The 23,344-nt window shown below is 29.9% G+C and overlaps 1 protein-coding gene across 7 annotated transcripts in view; it reads right to left on the bottom strand.

Annotated features, from left to right (window-relative positions):
• The window catches only part of app (Palmitoyltransferase app), a 262,389-nt gene that overhangs the window by 50,094 nt on the left and 188,951 nt on the right, over nt 1-23,344 (bottom strand). The window contains exons 4-6 of one of the 7 annotated variants that reach the window (XM_065506498.1): nt 5,318-6,537; nt 2,412-2,451; nt 1,033-2,346 (exon numbers count right to left, since the gene is read on the bottom strand). In XM_065506498.1, the coding sequence (XP_065362570.1) occupies nt 1,033-1,220 (188 nt within the window). In that variant the 5' untranslated portion in view covers nt 1,221-2,346; nt 2,412-2,451; nt 5,318-6,537. Of the gene's footprint in view, nt 1-1,032; nt 2,452-5,251; nt 6,538-23,344 lie in introns of all 7 variants that reach the window. The other 6 variants (XM_065506495.1, XM_065506492.1, XM_065506496.1 and 3 more) reach the window with 6 other exon arrangements.

The following is a 23,344-nucleotide window of genomic DNA, read 5'->3' on the forward strand; positions in this document are numbered from 1 at the left end:
TTTACACAGACTATTCTAAAACGTGAACAAAACCTGGAAGCTCTAAAACGTGAACACTTTTTTATTCTTTACTTTTTAAACTGTTTTTTTTTTATTTAATTGGGAAATCCCCGAATTGAGTGTTCTTTTTTCTTAATTGTATCCCTGTATATTAGTTGTGCTTTGCATCGCAACGTAAAAGTTAAAAGTTATTAAAAATTGTTATTCGTGAAAATGTCATTAAAAAAACCGAAAGTGTTACTTTGTAAGATAAATGTAGTTGAATTATTGCAAAAGCTTTCGGCTCAGCCACAACATGTTGACCCGTTTAAAATCAGCTTTATAATGCTGCCGAATCCGGTTTGTACTGGAAGCAGCTACCAGATAAAACATACGTGTCATCATTGGAGAAGAGTGCTCGGTGGAAAACAAACAAACTTGTTAGATTCTATTAAAATGTTATCTTTAAAAGCTGGAATAAATCTTTTACACTCAGCATGAAGTCGATTTTCACAAGAAATTTTACACAAATGCTGGAAAAGCATTTTAAATTTATTTATCTGTAACCAAATAAATGTTCCTATTAGTTTATGTTAATTTGATGTGTTATATTCATAAGAAATTTATTTTTTTATTTCTCAAATGCAAAGTGAACTGAATTATTGCATATACATATGTATTTTTTGTTATTAAAAATTAATAAAATATTTGTTTTAAAATACTTGTTTATCATTTAATTTTAGCATTCGATAACGTGAACAAACTCGTAAACGTGAACCGCATTGGTAAAAATTAGTTCACGTTATCGAGAGTTCACTGTATATGATTTTTTTATTTATTTAGTTATTTTTAATTAAATTTGTAAAATACACATTTATATTTTTTAAAAAACAAAATCCTTAATCGTCCATATCACTTTTAAATAATGTTTTCCTTCCACTTAAAAGCCTTTCAAAAGACCTGGCCATATTTACACAAACACACGATAAAATAAAATGAATATACAAGAAAATTAATAAATGAATGAATGAATGAATAATTTTCGATACTTACTCAAATGCAAAAAATAACGCACTTGTGCCCGTTATAAGAATACACGTTAAATAAAATACTCCCGTATGAGGAGCAGACATTAACAAGCCATCACAATAAAATTTATTACGTCCGGCAAATAGTTCCCATTTGCGTGTGATGCGTGTATTTGGTGCCATGTTACAGCAGCAGCAACAAAATAAATTCATTTAAGCCTTAACGAAACAATGTTGTTATTGTAGTTGTAGTTGTTGGTGATGATGACGACGACGAGGACGACGATGATGATGACGGCCACGATGAGGGCGCGTTGGAAATTCCGTGTATCGTAGGCGAGTTAAAAGTTCGTTTGTTGTTGTTGCCGTAGTTGTTGATGGTGGCGATAATAAAGTCGCAATAATCAGCAAGAGATGGGGCGAAAGTGTAAAGCAGCAGGCAGACAGAAAGACAGACAGACGGAAAAACAAAATGAAATAAATGTTTATTATTACACTTGTTGTTGTTGTAATAGTTGTAGTTGTCGATTTCCTTATTCGTTGTGCGATGTTAATGATGAAATTGTTGAGTGAGTGTATTCTAGTGGCTGTAGGAGTGCGTTCGTGAGTGCGTGTGTTTGTTTGTTGTTTGTCTGTATGCGTATAACTGCGTGAATGTGACTGAGTGGGTGGGTTGTATGTTAGTTTGAGTTTGAGTGTGTTTGTGTGTGTAATTGTTTATGAAGCGTATCAAACTTTTTTCTCCTTGTCTACACACCCGCACATACAAACAAACAATGAATAATTGTTGGTGTCAAAATGATGTTGTTGAATATGTACGACGACTACTTTTGCTGAATGGTTGTTTGGTTGACTGGCCGGCTGACTGGTTGGCTGGTTTGTTGCTTGGTTGACAGACAAAATGACTGGCTTGATATTGCTTCAGTAGATGATAGTTTCTGTTGCTGATGACGATGAGGATGTTGGGTTGTTTACTTTACGATTACTCGCTCTCTCTGCCATACACTCACAAACATTTAAGCTCACTCGCATGCAAATTTAAACTATACACATGCAGGCACACACAGACAGAATGTGTTGGTGTTTCTTGTTGTTGTTGTTGTTAAAATTGTGGTTTAATCTTAAGGTTTTATAGGGTGTAGATTCCTGCTGTTATTATCGTTGTTATTGTTGCTTGTTTTGGTAGGAGTGCTGATGCTGTTATTACTACTAATGTATCGTCCTCCTCTTCTGCTTCTTGTCTGTTGCAGCAATTTTCATCATCGTGTTTGTTACTGGTGTTGTTATCGCATGTCCAGTTTAACCCACACATACATCCATGGACAATTAAATGAAATTCCTAGAAAAATGATTTTTCAAACTTTTTTTGTTCGGGATTTTAATTTTATTATTGTTGTTCTTTACTGCTGGTTTTAGCTGTCCGTCTAATTTTAATTGTTGTTAACTAGTTTTTGTAGAGGGATAAAGTTTATTTTATGTTTTTAATTCAATTTACAAACAAAAACGTGTTCATGTAAAATCTGGATTCACCCCAATATTCATAATCTGTTTTTGAATTTATCAAAGGTTTATAAATAAAATTGTTTCATAAATAGTTGATAAATTTAAAACTTGATTGAGAATAGGGCGTTAAAGGCATAGAGAAGCATAGAGCGGAAACTAGAAAAAAACTAAAAAAAAAAATTACTCAAAATAATCACACATACGATTGTTGTTTTTGTTTTCACATAGTTGTTTCTACTAATACATTCTCAGCACTTAGGTTTCTGACAAGTGAGTTAGGTCTTTGATAGAAGAGTTTCCACTATATGTCTATTCTCTATGGTTAAAGGCCATTTATATAAAAAACTAGAATTACAGAAATGAAGCTTGTCTTAAAATTTACTTTTTTTTTTTGATAAAACAGTTGAATAGACAGACCATTACAAATTATTGACTTGTTAATAAAGTTTATATACGAAATGCGTTGGTATTTGGAATGTACAGTTGTACATGTTTACCGTAAATCATTTCAAAATTTTTAATTGCCGCAACCATAATATGATAAATTTACGATTCACATGATTGTAGAATTATTTTTTTTTTGGCAAACATATTTACGATGTAGGATTTACCATAAGATGTTGTATGATTATAAAAACAACATATTACACTGAGGGAAAAATAACGTTGCAAAATCGACAACGGTTGGTGTCATTTTGGCACCATACGGTGTCACTTTTTTTCGACACTGTACGTTTACAATTTGTAAACAAATGGGTACGAATCGACAAATGGGTACGAATCCCTAATTGTGTGACCTGTGGAAGCAGTTCCACAATTAGGGATGTTATTTGAAATTTCACATACAGGAACTCCGACAATTGCCACCAATGTTTTGCCAAATTTAAACATGAAATTTATATGTATTTTATATATAAGTATATATTCGTATTGTATTTAAAAATAAATGTAAAACATAAAGGAATTATTATTTATGTATTTCAATTACCAAATCGTACACTAACGGTATCAAATCCACAACATATGGTTTCTAATTGACAACTGTGCGGTATCAAATTGACAACGGTCTGGTGTCAAATCGTACACGAACGGTGTCAAATCGGACAACGGTCTGGTGTCAAATCGTACACAAACGGTGTCAAATCGACAACGGATGGTGTCAATTCGTTAACTGAATGGTGTAATTTTTTCGTTGTCAAATTGACACCGTTCGTGTACAATTTGTGCACATACGGGGTTGATACATTATTGACACCGAATGGTGTCAAATCGTACACGGATGTGTTAATTTTTTCTCTGGGTGTAGATATAATAATTCATCATGAACATGATTGCCATATATACCGATTCGAAATCGTATGTAAAATTTAAGGTACAATGATATTTTTATTAAAAAAATTTTAGATGTTCCTAACTAATATCAAAGTTTAATTCATTCTAAAACACCGATTATATAAAGTAACATTTCTTTTAAATGTAATGTAAGTCGGAAACTTTTGCGATTTTTTTCAAAATTTTAAGTATTTTAAATTTGTATATATAATTACACTGTCCAACAAATTGAGACTTTTTGAGTAAATAATTTTTGTAGAATAAACTTATAGTCCAGCAGGTCTGAGTTTTTTTTTACAGTGGGTCAAAGTTTTAATTTTTTGATCGAAGGATGATTTATTCTACAAAAATGATCAACTCAACATGCCCTTTCAGAATTATAGGGTCGCTATTCTGTTCCAAAAATGCTGTTGGATAGTGTTACAGTGCACTCGCGATAATATGAACACCACTTCCATTGGCTACTTTTTTACTTCCATTGGCTACTCTAAAATATGAATTTAGTGCAAAAGATTTAAAATATGAACAGCTTATTATACCCTTTCACAATGAGTGGACCTACAATGGGTCAAAATCGGGAAAAATATTTTTAACTTGAATTTTTTTTACCAAAAAATTTTGTTTGTCATATTTTTTTTTTCACTAATAAATTTAAACAAAAAAATTAAATAAAAACAACATCGACAAAAAAATTTTGGAATTTTTTTTTTAATTTTCAAAACTTTTTTTTTGAAAAAAAATTTTAATTTTGTTTACTTAAAAATATTTAAAATTTGTATTTTAAAGTATAATTTGGTGAAGGGTATATAAGATTCGGCACTGTCGAATATAGGTCTCTAACTTGTTTTTGATTTTTAACGGATTTTATCTATCTACACAGAGTTGAAATCCAAATCAACAGGGTTTTGGCTAAATTATAATTCAACTGCATAATAATAACTGCATAATTGAATTTCCCTAGATGTTTGATTTGAAATTGTCTTCAACTGTCAATCAAAATTTCTAACATACACGTTGTAGTTAGTGCACACATTCAGCTGGAATTACATATTAATTTTTTAAATATAAATTTAACGTGAAACTTTTATTTTTATGGGAAAATGTTTGTAGTTGGGAATTAGATGCCATTCGCAAATATGAACAATCTTGCAAAAGTGAACTGGCCTGGTTTTAATTAGTTCATATTATCGCGAGTAGACTGTATTTGAAACAATTAGTTTAAATTGATACTTCATAAACCTCATATAACTTTAAGATTTAAAAAACAAAAAGATTTTTGCAAAAAACTACAAAAATTCCAATAATTTAAAATCTATATTATACGAAAATGTCTAAAACAACAAAGACCTTTCACTTGAGACCCCTATTGCATGTTTCCTTTGCAAGAATAAAATTAATTAAAATTTTACTTTAAGTCCAGATTTAGCATGAACCGCATTTCTATTACTTTATCGTTTTATGCTGGTAGAAATCACCACGTTTCTCATTTGTTGCTTGCTCAAACATTTAGCGTTAGTTGTTGTGTGGTTGCTGTCGTTGTTGCTATATACTCTATGATAAATATGTACGTTTGATGAAAATCAGTTGCATGTCTATGAACTGGAGTGGACTATGGTGGTATACGTCACTTATAACGTAGTGAATGAATGAGCGAACGAACGAACAACCCGACACTTTTAATATCAAATTTGGCTAATTTTTTTTGCTTGTTGTAAATGTTAAAATGTATGTTTGGCTGTGATTGAGTTAGTAAATGAATGAGTCAATGTGTTTTTTCTCTTTTTTATTTTTTGCTTTCTATGTAAAAGTGAGTAATTGCGTATGTATGGGGATGTACGTCTGTGATTGTTTCGTGGTTTTTGTGGATTCGAATGAAATTTTAATAAAAAATTTAAAAGTAATGTTTTAATTTTGTTCAGTCGTTTCTTTTCTTTTTTTTTGTTGATGTTTTTTATGTAATTTTTTGTTTGTTTTGTTGTTGTTATTATTGTTCACAATTAAAGTTGTTATTTCGTTTTAATCGTAAAAAAATTGATACTGTTTTGTTTTTAATGCTTTCTGTTTGTTCGTTTTTAATTTAAAATAAAAAAGAAGAGGAAGAAGGAAATAATATTTTTCTAATGCTATCGTTGTTTCAGTTGCAGCAGCTGTTGTTGTTGCCTATTAAATATTTTTGTTGAAATTTTCTCTTCAATTTCTTGTTCGCTGAATTTATTATTGTTATTTTTATTCTTAATGTTATTGTTGTTGCTGCTGTTATGTTTACGATTATTATTTTTATGTCGCAGTAACATTATGAAATTTCTCTTTCCACTCCCTATGTTGTCGTTGTTTTTCTTTATTTCTTTTTTTTACTTCTCAATATTCGTAATAATGTTCTACGTTTTGAAATGTGTACATATTTTCCTTTCTTATTGCAATTTTTGTTGTTATTATTTGTTTATTGCTTTTTATTAAGTTGCTTCCAACTCCATTTTAATCTGCATGTTTTTGGTTGTTCTATTTCCTCCTTCAGCTGTTTGGAAAGATTTCTTTTTGTTTATTATTGCTGTAAGGATTTGTACACTGACATTGTTGATATTGTTGGTGTTGTAGTTCTTCCTTCTGTAGTTGCTTTTTCTTGATGAAAATCATGTAAATCCTTTGTTTATTGTTTATTTACGTTGTATAGAAGATAATAATAAAAGAAGAAAACCTAAAACGAAACGAGAGAAACAAAATAAAAGTTATTGAAATATTTGTAAATGTTGTACAATAAAAAATAGATTGATGTGTAGTTCGAATATGTTTTTAGTTGAATGAAAATCAATTGCAAAATATGTACAATACATGTATGTACATTAAATCGTACCTAAAAAAAAAGAAAATACCCCTGCAAGGCAGTTACGAAAAAAAATATTCTTTTTTTTTTACCGAAAAGTCGGATCTTTAAGTATGAATATCAATGTTTTTGTTTAATGATTTCTTGCGAGCAACAGAGATCTGGTGGATTAATACTAGAACGGGATAGTTAAGGTCAATGGCCCTTAGAGCAAAACATTGATATATCATACATTAAGATCCGTCTGTAAATGCCAAAGATATAACCAAAAAAAAATTAAAAAAGGCTACGTTCGGAAAAAAAAAAATTTTTCGGATAGTATTCTGTTAACACAAAAAAATATTACAGAATTAATTTGTTATTAACCACTATGAAGACAATTTAGGTAACTCTGCTAAATCGAATAAATTTGGGTTTAGCAAATGGACTTTTTGAACTTAAAAACTGTGTTGAATTGTATTTGTGCTTTTATTTAGAAGACAACATGTGTTACCATTAACTATATAATTCATTAATTTAGTATATGGTTAAAGTCATTAAAGCAAAAACGCAACCGTGATCGAAATGTGTTAATAACAATTTTTAATAAACAAATTTTTTATTAAAATTTTTAACTTTTATTTTGAAACATTTGTACAATCTAAATTTATTCAAAGTATTTATCATTGTTAGCTACGACCATTTCCTATTTTTCTGGCAACAACAAAAGAACTGCCTATAATTTGAGGATACTCTATTCCAAAGCAAAGCGTATCCCAGAGAGAGCAATTTGTCTCTATCGAAACCAATAGTAGTCGGACAAACTTCCCAACCACTTCATTATAAATACATTTTAACGGGTATTGTAACATGTGGCCGAGTGTTGTCGGGATGGAATATTAAGGTTTCATGTCTGGACGTTTTTTGACCAATGCTCCCTTCAAACGAATCGGTTTCTTTCGGTAAAGGTTCTTTGCGATAGTCTGGTCAGATTTCTGCAGCTCATAATAGATAGGTCCCTTTTGCTTCCACCAAATACAGAACATTGTCTTAGCGCCACTAAATATATTGGTGTCAATTCGGCTGGTGGGCCGGGCTTCACATACGATCATCGCAAAAATGGTTTTCTTTTATAGCATTCAAGCATCATTTCCGAAATGCAAGGTATCTTGGCTTCAATTCATATGGTACCCAATTTCCCTGCCTTTGGATGAATCCTGCTGCTTGCAAACGTTTTTAAATTGCTGCTCCCAAAGTAGCTCCCAATGATTTTGCAAGCTCTTGTTAAGTTAGAAAACAATCTTCATAGAGTAATGCTCCAATTCTTGGTCTTTAAACATTTTTGGCTGGTCTGTGCGATATTTGTCTCTCGTGTCAAAATCACAACTTCTGAACAATAGTTCAGTGTTGGTGGACAATCAGTGTGCTTCAGTGGAACTTTTGTTCAAATTAAAGAAGTAATGCAAAACTTCCCGCAAGGATTTGTTTACACTATAATCAATAACTAATTGATAATAAATGACAGATTATACCCTTCCAAAATTAGTTAAGTACGTAATCTAGTGAGTATGATTAATATAGATTCATACATCGATTCATTCGTAATCATACGTTGTGTAGTACACCTTTGTATTTATAACATACAATAGAGTGAGGCAATGCGGAATATCGCCCTCTACCTTTGGCTAGTATTAAAAATATTTATTAAGAAAGCTATTTTATAATTGAATTTAGTTTGGAATTTGTTTTGTATTTATCAGGTTTTTGTGCTTACAAGAAAATATTTTATTTTAAGAAAATTCTTTGCATTGCATGACTCTTATATAGAAGAAAATAATAAAATAGAGTGATTAAATACTTTTAAAGTTTATTTGAAGAGTTAAAGGAGCCCAGTACGATACAACGAAGCTGTAAGAACCATAATTAATTGGTAAATTGCATAAAATATAACCCCATTCAATTATTAAACATATAAATCTTTACATATCTTAACGATAATACGTTGTATGTTTTACTTATTTAAATACCATATTAAATAAAAACTTAAATAGTATTTACATTTTTCTGTTTATGATATTGAAATTGTAATTTTGCCTAAAAACTTTCGTTAATATTTTCCACCATTATATGAAAAAGTTTTTAGAAAAACTCAAGGATTTAAAATAAAAGAATAAAAACTACTTGAAACGCTGCAATGAAAAAAGTTTAAAAGTAAAACAATACAATACAATGCAATGCAAAAAAATGCTAAACTGTCTTTTTAAGTTTAACGAAAATAAATTGCAATTTAAGATCCACCTTCTTTCTCTTATGCAAATAATAAATTGTCCACACTTGAATTGTACTCGTACATAGCAGGATACGGAAAAAACGCCATAAATACAGTAAAATATATGTATTTATATTTTATATATTTAGTTCGTATCTGTATGGGTGGCTTTGTTTGTATATGTTAACACATACACAATACATATGTTGGCGTTGCCTTTGTTTTTTCATGGAAAACAAAACACAACTGCAAAACACCAGAAAACAGAAACCTGATGACATATTATAGCTTTTGGCAATTCTTACGGAAATTGATAAGAGACAAAGATAGGAGCAAGATAAGACAACAATTTTCCTTTAAATGGATGATAAATATGGTAAACAACACACAAACACTTTCATACATTCTCAAAGTAGTTTGTGCAAATATTAAACAAAAAAATAAATTTAAATATTAAAGTATACAGCATGCACAAAAAATATACTCTCATATACACAATTTATTATTTAAACAATAAACTATTTTTTTTAGTATAAGTCTTTGGTGGACAGTGGGTTCGAAGAAAAAATATTGATCTAAAAATATGTGAAAAACAATTCACATATTAATGATAATTGATAAAAATTTGAATAAACTATTGTATTAAAGTATATTAGAAGTCAAATCCGGTTGCAACTGCTGTTGCAAGTTGAAAAAATCTCAGTCTGTAAAGAAATTTAGAAATTTATCCAGTTTTTTTTATCAACCTCACTGTTCAATAGTGTGAATGTTTGTTTGTTGGCTAGTTTGTTTTGTATTTTGTATGACTGTCTTGTGCTGTGAGTTGTCAGATAGAACAAAGACAAATAAACGTAACGCCTTCTTATTTATATTAAACATTTTCTAGTATATAAAACCATAAAACATGTACGAAACACACACATACTGATCCATTCACAGTCTGTGCATATACAATACATAAATAAAAACACATGCATTTAAATACCAATACAATACAATTAAATAAATGACTCATGTGGTGTTAATGTCTATATGTATTTGTTGTATTTTATTACTCCTATTGAGTCGATGTGGAAGTAGTTCTTTCCGTTTGTTGAAAGAAATTTCAATTTTATTTTCTACCGACATCTGCAGTGGCAATTATTTGTATTTGTAGAGTGGCGCTCTTTCAAACACGCATCTATTATGAGTCAGAGTTGGTAAATGGCAAATAGTTGAAATTGTTTTGATTTAGTTAGAGTTTCATGAATAACAAAAATTACATCAACTTCTGAGGATAATAGGATAAGAGTTAATCTTTTGAAGACAAGAAAAAAACTATATGATTTGAAAGAAGGTCAAAAATGCTTGTATAATATGCACAGTGGTGCACAGTGGTTTAGAAACGTTTTATTTTTTAAATAATTCGGTATCTCAGGAAATATCGTAAAAACACACACCATACATGGTAAAGGAAGAACAACAACAGCCACTTATTACAATAATAACTCTGTATTTTGGAGGATTATATAAACAAATTAATTGTTATCCCTAAATTTAGAGGTATTTTCAAAATATCAAAAACGCGGTTAATAAGGTATGAGATCGAAAAAAATATTTAACATATGGGGGATTTCACGTCAAGTGAACCAACTTTTAAAATCGATGTCATCTGATCGGGATGAAATTTGCACCAAGATTAGACCTATTGGATAGTAATTCAGACACAATTTTTGAAATTTTGGCCAAACATGTGATTTATCTCATCCATGTAACTTATTACCTATTGTTCTTAGCAAAATGTGTCCCAAATAGTTTAGATAGTTATTTCTTCAATTTTTCGAAAAAAATATTTAAAAAAAAATTAAAAATTTGTAATATTTTTTCTTTTAATTTTTTTTTTTGCTCAAATGAAAGCTTAGGTCCATTCCTTTAAGAGATTTTTAGTCTCTCAGTGGGATGAGAATTCTTGACCGATCTTGTTGAAAAATTATGTCTGAATTACTATCCAATAGGTCTAAACTTGGTGCAAATTTCATCCCGATCGGATGGCATCGATTACCAAAAGTTATATATAGATTTTAATAAAAGAGAAACCACTAAACCTACAGTTTTGATTAATTTTATTTAATTGAAATTAGTATTACAATTTACAAAAAATATTATTTTTATAGTTCTAATCAATAGTGATGAATTTATGAACCTTTTCCTGAAATCCTTTCATTAAGTTTTTTATAGAGCTTTCTGTCACTTTCTCCGTTTAAAATCTAACACCTTTTTTGTGCTCTTCAATTCTCTTTTACCAATCTCCACTCCACTGGCCTTAGTACCAGGTAGTTTGGAGGATTTGCCTCTCTTGGTACAAATACCACATTATTGTTCTTGTGCTACTCAAGAACTTGCTTACCATAGTGACAGGATGCCAAATCAGGCCAAAAATAAGTGGGCACATTAAGAAGTCTTATTCCTTGTTGTAAATTTCGGTAGTTTAGCTTCTCTTGCCGCAACTGCATATTGCTTGCTATAGCAAGAACTCCTTGGGATTTTTTTTTGCTTTTGGGTCCTAAATTTTTGTACAACATTCCCTTGAGCATCAGCAACATACAAATATTGACCCAGAAGCTGCTAAAAATGTTCCAGAACATACTTTTTTTTATAAAATTTGACTTCAATTTCCGTGCTTTGCTTTTGGCCTCTAAATTTTTAGCAGAGTTCCTGTCAGGAACTTTTTGAGTCTTGTATGTTTTTAAACCTGCATTAGCTTTAACTTTTAGTACCAAATAGTCTGAGTACTGAGCTAACTGGACTGCTTTCCTACCGGATGTGTTGGGAGCTCTTTTGAAAATGCTTTATATTTATTGGCTTTAGAAACATCATATGGACCATTCCTTCTAACCCGATACTGTTTAATAACATTGGAGTCAGTTTGACGGTAGACCATTGATCGTTTGGCCAACATTTTGTAGGACCAAAATGGGTTTTGTTGAAAATATTTAATAATTTTAGTACGCATTTTTTTCTCGTCACTCACGTCGTTTTAATCAGATTAACATTAAATGAACATAATTGACATTAAACATAATAACTGAGATACTTTCCAAAGGTAAATTGATAAAAAAAAAATCAAAGAATACTTGGGTTAAAAGTTTTAAGGAAAAACGATCTTACTCCTTAAGTACTCAGCCTGGATTCAACCTATATACTGCTATTATAAAAATATCAGTTGCTTCACAATCAAATACACTTTAGTAAAAATAGAATTCACTCCTTCAAAGAAATTTTTCTCAAACTATAGAAAGTCAGATTTTCAATAAATAAAACGTGCATTCAGCACACACTTAAATAAGTGCGTACTTTAAGTGTTTTTATTTGAATAAATGTTAGTAGCAAATATAAACTTTTACTTCCATCAATTTATGTATTTATTTCCCTCTTTCTTGCCTTAACATTCAGCCAACCACACATTCATCCATTAATTCCAGCATTCTCGCAGACCGTGCAACCCATACACACCCACTAACGAAATCACTTCTTCATTCATATAGAATTATATTTATTTTTCAGTTTCATATTTTTTTTTTTATTACGGGCTTTTTTTGAAGTGGAGATACTATTTATACATGAGTACTTGCCCTCATACTCGAACAACAATCATCATAACCAAATGTTGTGTTCATTTGAGTTGTGTTCTGTTACGAGCATTTAGGTTTTTGGTTACTTGAATGTGTGTGTGTGTGTTTGTGTTTGTGTGTGTATATCTATGTATCTGCAAGTTCGTTGGGTTGTTTATTTGTGATGATAGTTGGCTATTTATTATTCAATGCTTGCATTTTGTGGTTTTAATTGGCACTTGAATGGGTTTTAATGTAGTTAAATAGCTTGTTGTCATTTAATGATATTTACTGACACTACTATTATTATTGTCCTACAACAAAACCAACAACACAACAACAAGAGCAGCAGCAATCAGCTACTGATATTGCCACATCTGCTTTGATACGACAAACCAAAAACAACAGAAACAACAACAAACAGCAATAATAACCAGCAACAAACTGTCATTTCGTTGTAACTGATTCTCTCTCAGTTTAATGGATGTGTTATTTTATTACTTCCTATTTAAACTCTATTTCTCATGCCAACCTTATCAGGCTGAACTCCCTTGTAATCACTCTCATGCTTACTCACATCTCACTCTGTCTCTTCGAACTCTGTATGAATGTATATCGCTCCACTTCAGTCATTTGAACAATTGAACCATATAATGACTTTGTTATTGTCATTGTTTATGATACTCACATGTGTGTGCATGTGTCTGTGTGTTTTGTTGTTGCGTACACACTGTAGTGTGTGTAAGTGTTTATTGATATGAATAAATATCATATGTGTGTGCAAATGTGTGATTTATTGAAATGTAATAATTTTTATTACTATTTTTGTTGCTGTTGCTGTTGTTGTTTTTGTTTAATAGTTAATGCAGATGTGTTAAGTTGTCACAAATTAGTTTTAATTACTCATAATGTTTAAACAACAATCTGTAAAATATATTTTATTTTCATGGGAGATTTATTAAAACAATTGTGGCATTTTTTCTCTATGGTTTGGTGAGATAACGAAAATATAGGAATTTATTTATTTAAATAATAAAGTTGCAGTTATATAACACATTAAATTAAATAATTTTTGTAATTGCATAAACTAATTTGAATGCTTATTAAGTATTTTTGGTGAAGATATATTAACGGCCGTATTCGTAAAAATTTTAAACAGCATTTTAAGGCATTTTTAAGCAAAATTCCTCAAAATTGTATTCATAAACGTATTTTAGCTTAAAATACCTATTTTTAATGTTGTTTTAAATAAACGAATTTTAAAATTGCTTCGACCCTATTTTAAACCTATTTTAATTTATGGGAGAATCCATATCAAAACGGACAGAAAACTGCTATTTTCGGATTTGACATCTTCGATTTTAATAAATTTTACCAAACATATTACGGTTCCAAAGGGTTCCTCAATTCTATGAGGAAAACCTTTCTATTTGAAAAATATCGCGATTTTAAAATTGAAAAATTTGTTAAAATTGTCTAAAATATACATATAATTGCCCATAACTTTGAAGCAACTCAAAGTCCAACATAATTTTTGATTCCATTTTAAAGGCAAAGATATTAACCTTAAAATGGTCATAAAATTGTTTACTTCTAAAAGGTTAAAGGTCAAATTTCAGAGTATATATTTCAATGTGAAAAATATCATAGATCGCGGTGTTAAAAATTCAAAAAGAAAATGGTACGAGGAGTCCTCATTGATGACACCTAAACTCTCTACTATATTTGTGCAAAATAATTTCGATGGAAACTCGATTAGTTCAGGAGTTATAAATAAAAACGTTATTAAAAGTTGTTCATATAAATTCATATAAACATTATGTTGAGGCTATAATAAGTTCTTTTTATACCCTTCAGCTTCGTGAGAAGGGTATATATAAGTTTGTCATTCCGTTTGTAATTTCTACATTTTTCATTTCCGACCCTATAAAGTATATATATTCTGGATCCTTATAGATAGCGGAGTCGATTAAGCCATGTCCGTCTGTCTGTCTGTCTGTCTGTCTGTCTGTCTGTCTGTCTGTCCGTCTGTCTGTCTGTCTGTCTGTTGAAATCAATTTTCTGAAGGCCCCAGATATCTCCGGGATCCAAATCTTCAACAATTCTGTCAGACATACTTTCGAGAATTTTGCTATTTAAAATCAGCAAAATCCGTCCATAAATAACGGAGATATGAGCAAAAATCCGAGACAACCTCTGAAAATTTCATCAAAAAACACAATGTATTGCATGCTTTGACAAAAAAGCAACAAAACGTTGTTGCTTTGGCGTTGTTGTTGTTTTTTATACAACTAAACTTTTGTTTGGTTGTGTGTTGGTTTTTTTGACAAAAAAACAACAAAACGTATGTTTGGATGTGCAAGGTTTGCGTATTTTGTTTTTTTTTTGTGTTTTGTTTCTTTTGGCGTTGTTGTTGTTTTTTATACAACTAAACTTTTGTTTGGTTGTGTGTTGGTTTTTTTGACAAAAAATCAACAAATCGTATGTTTGAATGTGCATGCTTTGCGTATTTTGTTTTTCTTTTGTGTTTTGTTTCTTTTGGCGTTGTTGTTGTTTTTTATACAATTAAACGTATGTTTGGATGTGTGTTGGTTTCATTGCCTTGCGTATTTTGTTTTTGTTTTTTCTTTTGGTGTTTTGTTTCGTTTGGCGTTGTTGTTGTTTTTTGTGTTCTTGATAAATTTAGGATGCTGTAAGCTGAAAGTGGGCAATGTACATACATACATACATACCTATATACTAATTATAAAAAATAATAATGCATCCACAACAAAGGTGAAGGGTATATAAGATTCGGCATAGCCGAATATAGCACTCTTACTTGTTTAATTTATTTTACATAGTTACACAATCTGAAATATAATTTTAACGATTATTTAAGCTCTTTTTTGGAAATTGTTTTGTGAAAACGGGTGCTACGTATTAACCGTTTAGTTGTTGATTCTTCTTATAAAATTAAAACTCCACAAACATGCTAAATTAACAAGCAAAAATGTTATCTATATTCGTATGTGCCGAATCTTATATACACTTCTCTAAAGTATACTTAAAAACAAACATTACAAAAAAAGTTAATATAAAATTCGCATTAAAAAAAAAATTTCCCAAAAGTGACCCATTGTCGGTCCGTTAGTCGTAGGCTTTTAAAGTTTTAAGTGTCTTTCATTTGACATCCATAATGTCTATGTACAAGATATTCAAATATCAGACGAACCGGGACTATGCCTGATATATTCCAATAGTTTATTTCAACAGGCAGACGGACATGGCTATATCGACTCCGCTATCTACAGAGAGCCTTAAAAGTGACTAAACACAACAAATTATTTTTTTTTTAAAGATAATAAAAATCCTACAATCTATCCATCGATTAAAATTTAAAAGTTTCGGTTTGTTGGAGATTGGGCTGAATAATAGATTCGGATCTGACAAAAAAAAATCTGTTCATGATCTTAAAAAATTCACTGGTGTTTATTCACTTTTGAGGCTCTCTATAAAACGATCCACAATATACATTAGTGTGTCCCTTATTTTTCGATATCCAATAATTGAAAATTTTGACCTTTGACCTTCACGATTTAAGGGTTAACGCTTTCCGATTTTAGTAAAACTTCCAGACTATATTTAAAATTACCTGGACTATAATATTCTGAATAGCTTTTACTTAAAAATCATAACAGTAAGGAAATTCGGCTCATTCGCCAAAATATGGTCAAAATATTAGTTTTTCCCAAAAATCGAAAAATTTAAATCGCAGGTACGGAAAATTTGTTTAACAAAATTTTTAAAAATTTGAAATTGGAGATTTGAAACTGCCGTTAAAAAAATTAATTTATTTTGGTTATACCTGCGAATAGGTTAACGGTATCCTAAGAAGACAAAAACTCATACACAAGTAAATATGGATATATTCTAAGTAAAAATAAGCTTTTATTTTAATATTTTTCAAAATATGTTAATTTTGTTCCTACATTTCTTGTTCTAGTGGCCCGAGACACGTTTATACATATGTATATATTTTATGTGTTCGCTAATGAGAAATATGTTTTATTTAGAGTTTCGTGTTCGGTTTTAATCGACACCGTAACCAAAAACCGACAATTATTCTTCGGTTTTCTGTTTTTCTTTTTGAATTATTTTCAGCAGAAAAATTAAAAATTTAGAAATGAAAAACAAAGCAGGCACTGAATAACGTGATTTTAGATCCTGATGATTTATTTAATTTCTCTAAAGTCAAATCGATGTAAAAATGTCATTGGATTTCTTTAATATTTTTTAAATTACTTATAATAATTACTTCAGATGAACATTCTAATCCATTTTTTGGAAACCTTCCAATAAAGAATGATTGATCATATCTACTGACAATTAAACTTCATGTTCAGCCCAATTATGAATAAAAATATAATTTGAATAGGAAATATGAGAAAAGAGGAAAAACTCCCGGGGAATTTTAATTCATAATTGGGCAGATTGGGTTAATTTTAGCGGACTAAGACTAATCAAAAATTATTATATTTTTAGTTGTATTTTATAGAATTGTTTTATATTATCAACCGATTTTGTTTCTATAAAATCTTAACACGGTTTAAAAATTCTTCAATGGAATTCTTCCAGTTGAACAAACATTAAAGCTTAATATTGTGGGAAGCTGTATGGAAACAAAAACGATGCCGCACCAATTCCTACAGTTTCAATAACGATTTTTATTGGGTACAATAAATTTAAGTATTTTCATTTAAAAAGTAAAAATCATACATTTTAATCAACGTTTCCGTCACACATCCAAACAAGTGTTATGTTACAAGTACTTTGTTTGTGAGTTCATATGTCCATGTGTGTTAACATGTGTATGATGATTGTGGACATGTGAGTAAGTGTGTGAATGTGTGATTATTTATGCAAATTGTTTTGATTTAATACAAACACACGTACAATGCCCAGCAGTTCTAGGAGACAGTACCGAACTAGTGATTTTACCCATCATTTAGGGTGGGAGCTAGTTACTTCAATAGCCACGTGACTAGTCATTTTAACACTGGCATGTCCTAGGCAGGGGGTCAATTGTCTCTTTTTGATTACAATGGGACTGTCTAATAGCTGGTCCAAAGTAGGCAACGCATTGGATTCACATACTGGTTACATAGCGTCAGTTACCTTGCTAGCTTTGTAACTGGTTACTTGATCAGCTACTTGACTAGTTATTTTAACACGTGCATGTCCTAAGCAGGGGGTCAATTCACCCTTTTCATTACAATGTGACTATCGGATAGCTGATCGAAGGTAGTCAACGCTTCTGGTGGGTAAAATAAACTGCAGTACAAAAAAAAGTTTGAAGTGACTTCACCATAGGTTACTAAGAGACACTAAAGTGACTATTGACTTCATGCTATGTTACATGCGATATCAATATACTTAAGCAAAAATAAAAATAAACTGTATGAGAATTATATTAACACAATTTGTAAAAAACCACTTTGTACGAATTACTCACAAAACGTTTAAAGTGACTACACTCTAGATTACTTAGAGACACTTAAGTGACAATTGTCTTCACGCTAGATTACTTGGGATGCATAAAGTAACCAATTGTCTTCTCTCTGCACTACAAAGTGCACACACGTGTGAAATGACCAAAATATATAAAATGGAGTCAGCCAAGTGATAAGACATTTGTGACAATTACTGTCTTTAAGGGATACATTGACTACTTGCTTAACTGCTGGGTGGATTGTACGTATAAGTAAAACACATACATATGTATATCCATATACACTCATATGTAAGAGGATGTGTGCAACTGTGTGTTTGAGAGCATTTAAGTAGTGTTATCCTTATGTCATCCTCCCATTTAATAATAAAACACAATTATTTGTATTGTATTTCAGTGATTTAATATTGTGCAATTAATAACTTTTAATGTCCAGAACATTTTATTTATAATTTTCATTCAGCACGTACGAAACTAAACAAAAAAACATATTCTGGCATGACATTTATGGATATGTAAGAAGTGCAACAGCAACACCAACAGCCTATTATATGAGAATATGTATAAATTATTTAGTAGAGTTAATAAATCTTCTGTCATAAGTAATTTAAACAATAAACTAATATTAGAGAAGAACTTCAAAATCATTTACTTTTATAAAGTGTTATTCAAATGTGAATAAAATTAACACAATAACGAACTGTAGCCTTGTGCAATGTGCAAATTGTTTTGTTACATTTTCCCTATTGTCTTGCTGTTAAAAGTTAAAATCAAATAATCTTTAAATCTTTAAATCTACTCGCTCGGTTTAAGTTATATATATATGTATGTATGTAAATTTAATAGTACCTACTAAACTTAAGTTTACTGCTACTGGTTAAAAAATATTATGCTGTGCTTTACTAAAATCTCTCCCAAAAGTACTCAAAATATTATGAAAAATATTAAGTTAAAAACAGTGAGTGTGTTTTTAGGACGTAAAAATATAATAAAGACTTTAACACCGTGCTCAGCGAAAGTTCACAGTGACTTCATAAACAAAGAAAAATAAAACCAGAAATAAGTTTTTGCCATTGTTAGCGATAATCCTAAAAGTATGCTATAAAATCTGTTAAATAAAGAGTCCTTCAATGTGTGCTTTAACAAACAAAATGATAACAAATGCTTTGTATATTTTTTCCCGTTTTTTTTTTTTTCATTTTTGAGACAAAAACTTTGCAGACGTATTTTATTTTATTTGTTTTTTAAAGTATGAGTACGTTAAAATCGAATGCTTTTAATGGCTTAAATATTTTTTTTTTTATTAAATATTTAGGTTTTTGGTTAGTTCTGGTTGCTTCATTAAATATTTTACAGAGTTTACTTTTTTGTTTAAAATTCTACTAGTAATTTACTATGTTACTTTTTGTGAAATATATACCTCATAATTAGCTTAGTAATATTTTCTAATTTGATACTGCTAGATGTTTGTCTACCTATTTATTAATTACATCTTATGCAAGATAAATAATTCTATTACAGTAGAATTGCTAAAACGAAATTTAAAAATTTTAGGTTTTTTTAAAAAAAATTTTGGAACAGAATCATTTTTGTGAAATAAACTTATAGTCCAGCTGGTCTGAATTTTTTTTTACAGTGGGTCAAATTTTTATTTTTTTAATCGAAGGGAGCATTATACTAAATTAAAAAAATGTAGTTAATGTCTGCGAAAATTGTTATTGTCAGAGTTATATTGTGAAATTTTATGGGAATTATTTTTGTGGAAGATCTTAACCCTCTATCTCCTCTCTTTAGGGGTCAATTTGAAAAAAAAATTGACCTTTCAAAAAGGACATTTAAGGATTAAAATATTATACGAAAATGTTTGCCGGAAAATTTCAGAGGGGGTCACCAAAGATACCATAGTTGTAAATAAAGCTCTTTACGCTTAATTAGCGAAATTACACCTCATTTTTTAAAAAATCCCCAAAAATCTATTTATGTTCCGAATGAGCTGATATTTAATACATAAATAGATCTACAAAAAACGTATATACATATTTTTAAATTTTGCTAGATCTCTTTTTAGTATTTTAGATATGTCGGGCCTACGGTGGTTCGAATTTTTTTTTTTTTCAAATATTGAATACTATAAAATCAACTTTCTAACAGTTATCTCGTCCCTATAAAAAGTTACACGCATCCAAAGTTGGAACATGAAAAGATGGCCGTATTTTTTAGGTTTTGTAAATTTGCAAATGTTCCTAAATTATTTGCATGGCCCTAATGTTTTCATAAAATGCATACAACTTAAAACAACTTGGTCAAAGTTTAAATTTGATTTTGCTCAAACTTAATTTGAGGTTACTTTGTACGTTAATAATAATGCTTAAAAAACTCTAAAAATTCTTTCAAATGGATAAACTTTTTATAGTTTAAACGAATTAAAATACATATAATGAAATAAAGTCAGAGTATGAAGTATTACAAATGTTACTCATTTACTTAGTAAACACAACTATTTTATAATGTTTGAAACATAATAAAATACAACCATAGAAAATTCATTTAATACGCCGGTATTATACTTGTTCTTTAAATTGTTTTTTTTTTCTTTGGCTTCTCTTTCAAATATTAAATTAATGTTTTAAATTCAACTCTCAAAACATTGTGCGGTCTTCTCTTTATTGGTCCGTTATTTAAACAATAACATGTATTTATTTGATGTTATTTTAAACAACTGACATATCAAGTGAAATAACTTTTTTAATACACTTAATAAAACTCAAACGATATTGGTTTACAATTTTCAAATTTGATTGCCGTAAAATATTATTTATGGATTTTTTCAATAGAATATAGCAATAAAAACCAAAATTTTATTATAATATAAATATGCAAGTGTTCGTACATAATTTTTCAATGACTAAAGAAAATATATAAAATTATACTTAGGTTATATTATCAAGAGCCTGAAGGCGTATGAGTGTTTTATGAGTGAATTAAATATTTCTCATACGTACAGGGGGATTGTATGAAATTTGTTCTTAAGGCATTGCACTAGGAAATTCTCTTTAACACTGTATAAATTAAAAGACACATTATTTAGCAAATATCTAATGGCATTTTTACCAAATAAATATGATTTTGATATTAAATTTACCATGAAGCAAATAATTTTTTATGAATATTTATGAACTAACAGGCTTATGAAAGTGATGTGTAAAATGTTAAATAGATAAGTTTTATATTTAAAGCTGTTTATCTTATGTTCATATTAAGTTTTAAGCTGTATTGTAACTTATGTTCATTAAAAGTATTGACCAATAAGCCAAGAGCATTTTCTTTCATAAAATTTGTGTTAAGTTTTCTTTAAACAAAATTTAATTATAAAATGTAGTCTCTATGTACAACACATTTTATATGTTTATTAAAATATCTTTTGTCTTGATGTTGGATTCACTCTTTGTGCAACATCAAAGAATAAGGAAACAAATAATAATGAAATGTTTTTCGTGTCTCAAGATGAATATAAATAAATTATAAAGAATATAATAAATAAGTAGTATAATTAGAGAATGTAAAATTTTAAAATTGCAGCAAACTGGACCTACAAAATGTAGACAAATTTTTAGAAAAAAAAAATCTCTATTCTAAAAATTCTATTTCGATTAATAAAAGCAATATACATATGTAAATCAAATAATAATCATGATTAATCATCAAAAACACATTTGACTGCAAAAAATTAAGTTCCTAGTGTAAAATACACAGGAGACATATGTGTGGAAAACCACACACGTTATAAAATAATATTCTTGAATTAATTAATGCGTTTTCTGTGCTAAATTGATGCGATAGGGAATCCACACAAAGTTGAGATGAAGTTTAATAGTGGAAAGTAAATTCAGATGATTGAACATTTTTAGACAATATTCCAGTAGTATTAGGCTAAGAGAAAAAAGCCTTAAAAAATGCGCATGAGTGTGTATTTGCTGAAAAAACATTGACAATGATTTAGAGTAAATACATATATATTTTTTCATGGCTGTATGACTTAAAAATGCGGGATTTACAATAGATGGCATATCTTTTGAATGTGGTTTTTGTTTTTAATAAGTTATTGAACATTATAACATTATTTTTGCTTCGAAAATGTCGAATTTTGTGCCAACAAAGCGTCATATGCAGGAAGTTTTGCTTTTCTTTTTTAATTAAAAGAAAATTACCGATTTCTAATCGAAGCTTATGGTGAATGTATTCCATCGGCTTCAACGTGCGAGAGATGGTTTGTGCGATTCAAAAGTGGTGATTTTAACACGGAAGACAAAGATCGCCAAGGTCCGCCAAAAAAGACCAAGATATGGAGGCATGAAGATTGTTGTCAAACTCAACAAGAGCTGGCTAAATCATTGGGAGCTACTCAAGCAGCAATTTCAAAACGTTTGCTAGCAGCAGGATTCATTCAAAAGCAGGGAAAAGGGGGGTACCATACGAATTGAAGCCGAGAAACTTTGAAAGACGATTATGCATGTTCGAAATGATGCTTGAACGCTAGATAAGAAAATAATTTATGCAACAAAAAATGGATACATTACGATAACCCGATGCATAAGTGATCGTATGTGAAGACCGGCCAACCAACCGAATCGGCACCAAAGTCAAATATCTATGGGGCTAAGGTAATGCTCCGTATTTGAAGCAAGCATTTGCTGAAAAATTCCCGGAATATGCGGCAAACATGAAACTGTAATATTTCATCATGACATACCGCAGTGGTACCTCTAAATTTAAAATTTTTTTTTTTTTTTAAATACATTACAATGAAAGCTGAAGACGGATAAAACTGTATTTTTGGTGAAAGAGTAGAGTAAGATTTTCACAGTGGGTAGATATGACCAGTGTGAATCGATTTCTTGCAAAAAGTGATAATTTAAAAATTTTGGGTTGACTCCCTTTAGAGGAACCAGTGCGATATGTTGCAATACCTGCTAAAAACTATTTAGAATGAAGTGATCGCGAAGTTTTGACACGCCCGCCTTATAGTCCAGACCTTGCCCCGTCCGACTGCTATTTGTTCCGATCGAAGCTGAACACTCTCTCTGGTATACGCTTCACTTAGGAACAGAGTATTCGATATTGGCTTGATTTGTTCTTGGCTTAAAAAGATGAGCAGTTAATCCCGTATTTTTAAGTTATACACCCACTAGCTTAAGGTATCAGAGATTGAGGAAAAAGTACAATATTGTGAAAAAAAACAAATTAAATGATTCACTTAATACAACATGAAAACATATCGAATTGAATATTGTTACACATTTTGTTATAAATAAATTCCTGGAAACTTAGAGAAACGAATCTTCTTTATGATTT

This window comes from Calliphora vicina, chromosome 3 (assembly GCF_958450345.1).
Source record: "Calliphora vicina chromosome 3, idCalVici1.1, whole genome shotgun sequence".
Classification (NCBI taxonomy): Eukaryota; Metazoa; Arthropoda; class Insecta; order Diptera; family Calliphoridae; genus Calliphora; species Calliphora vicina.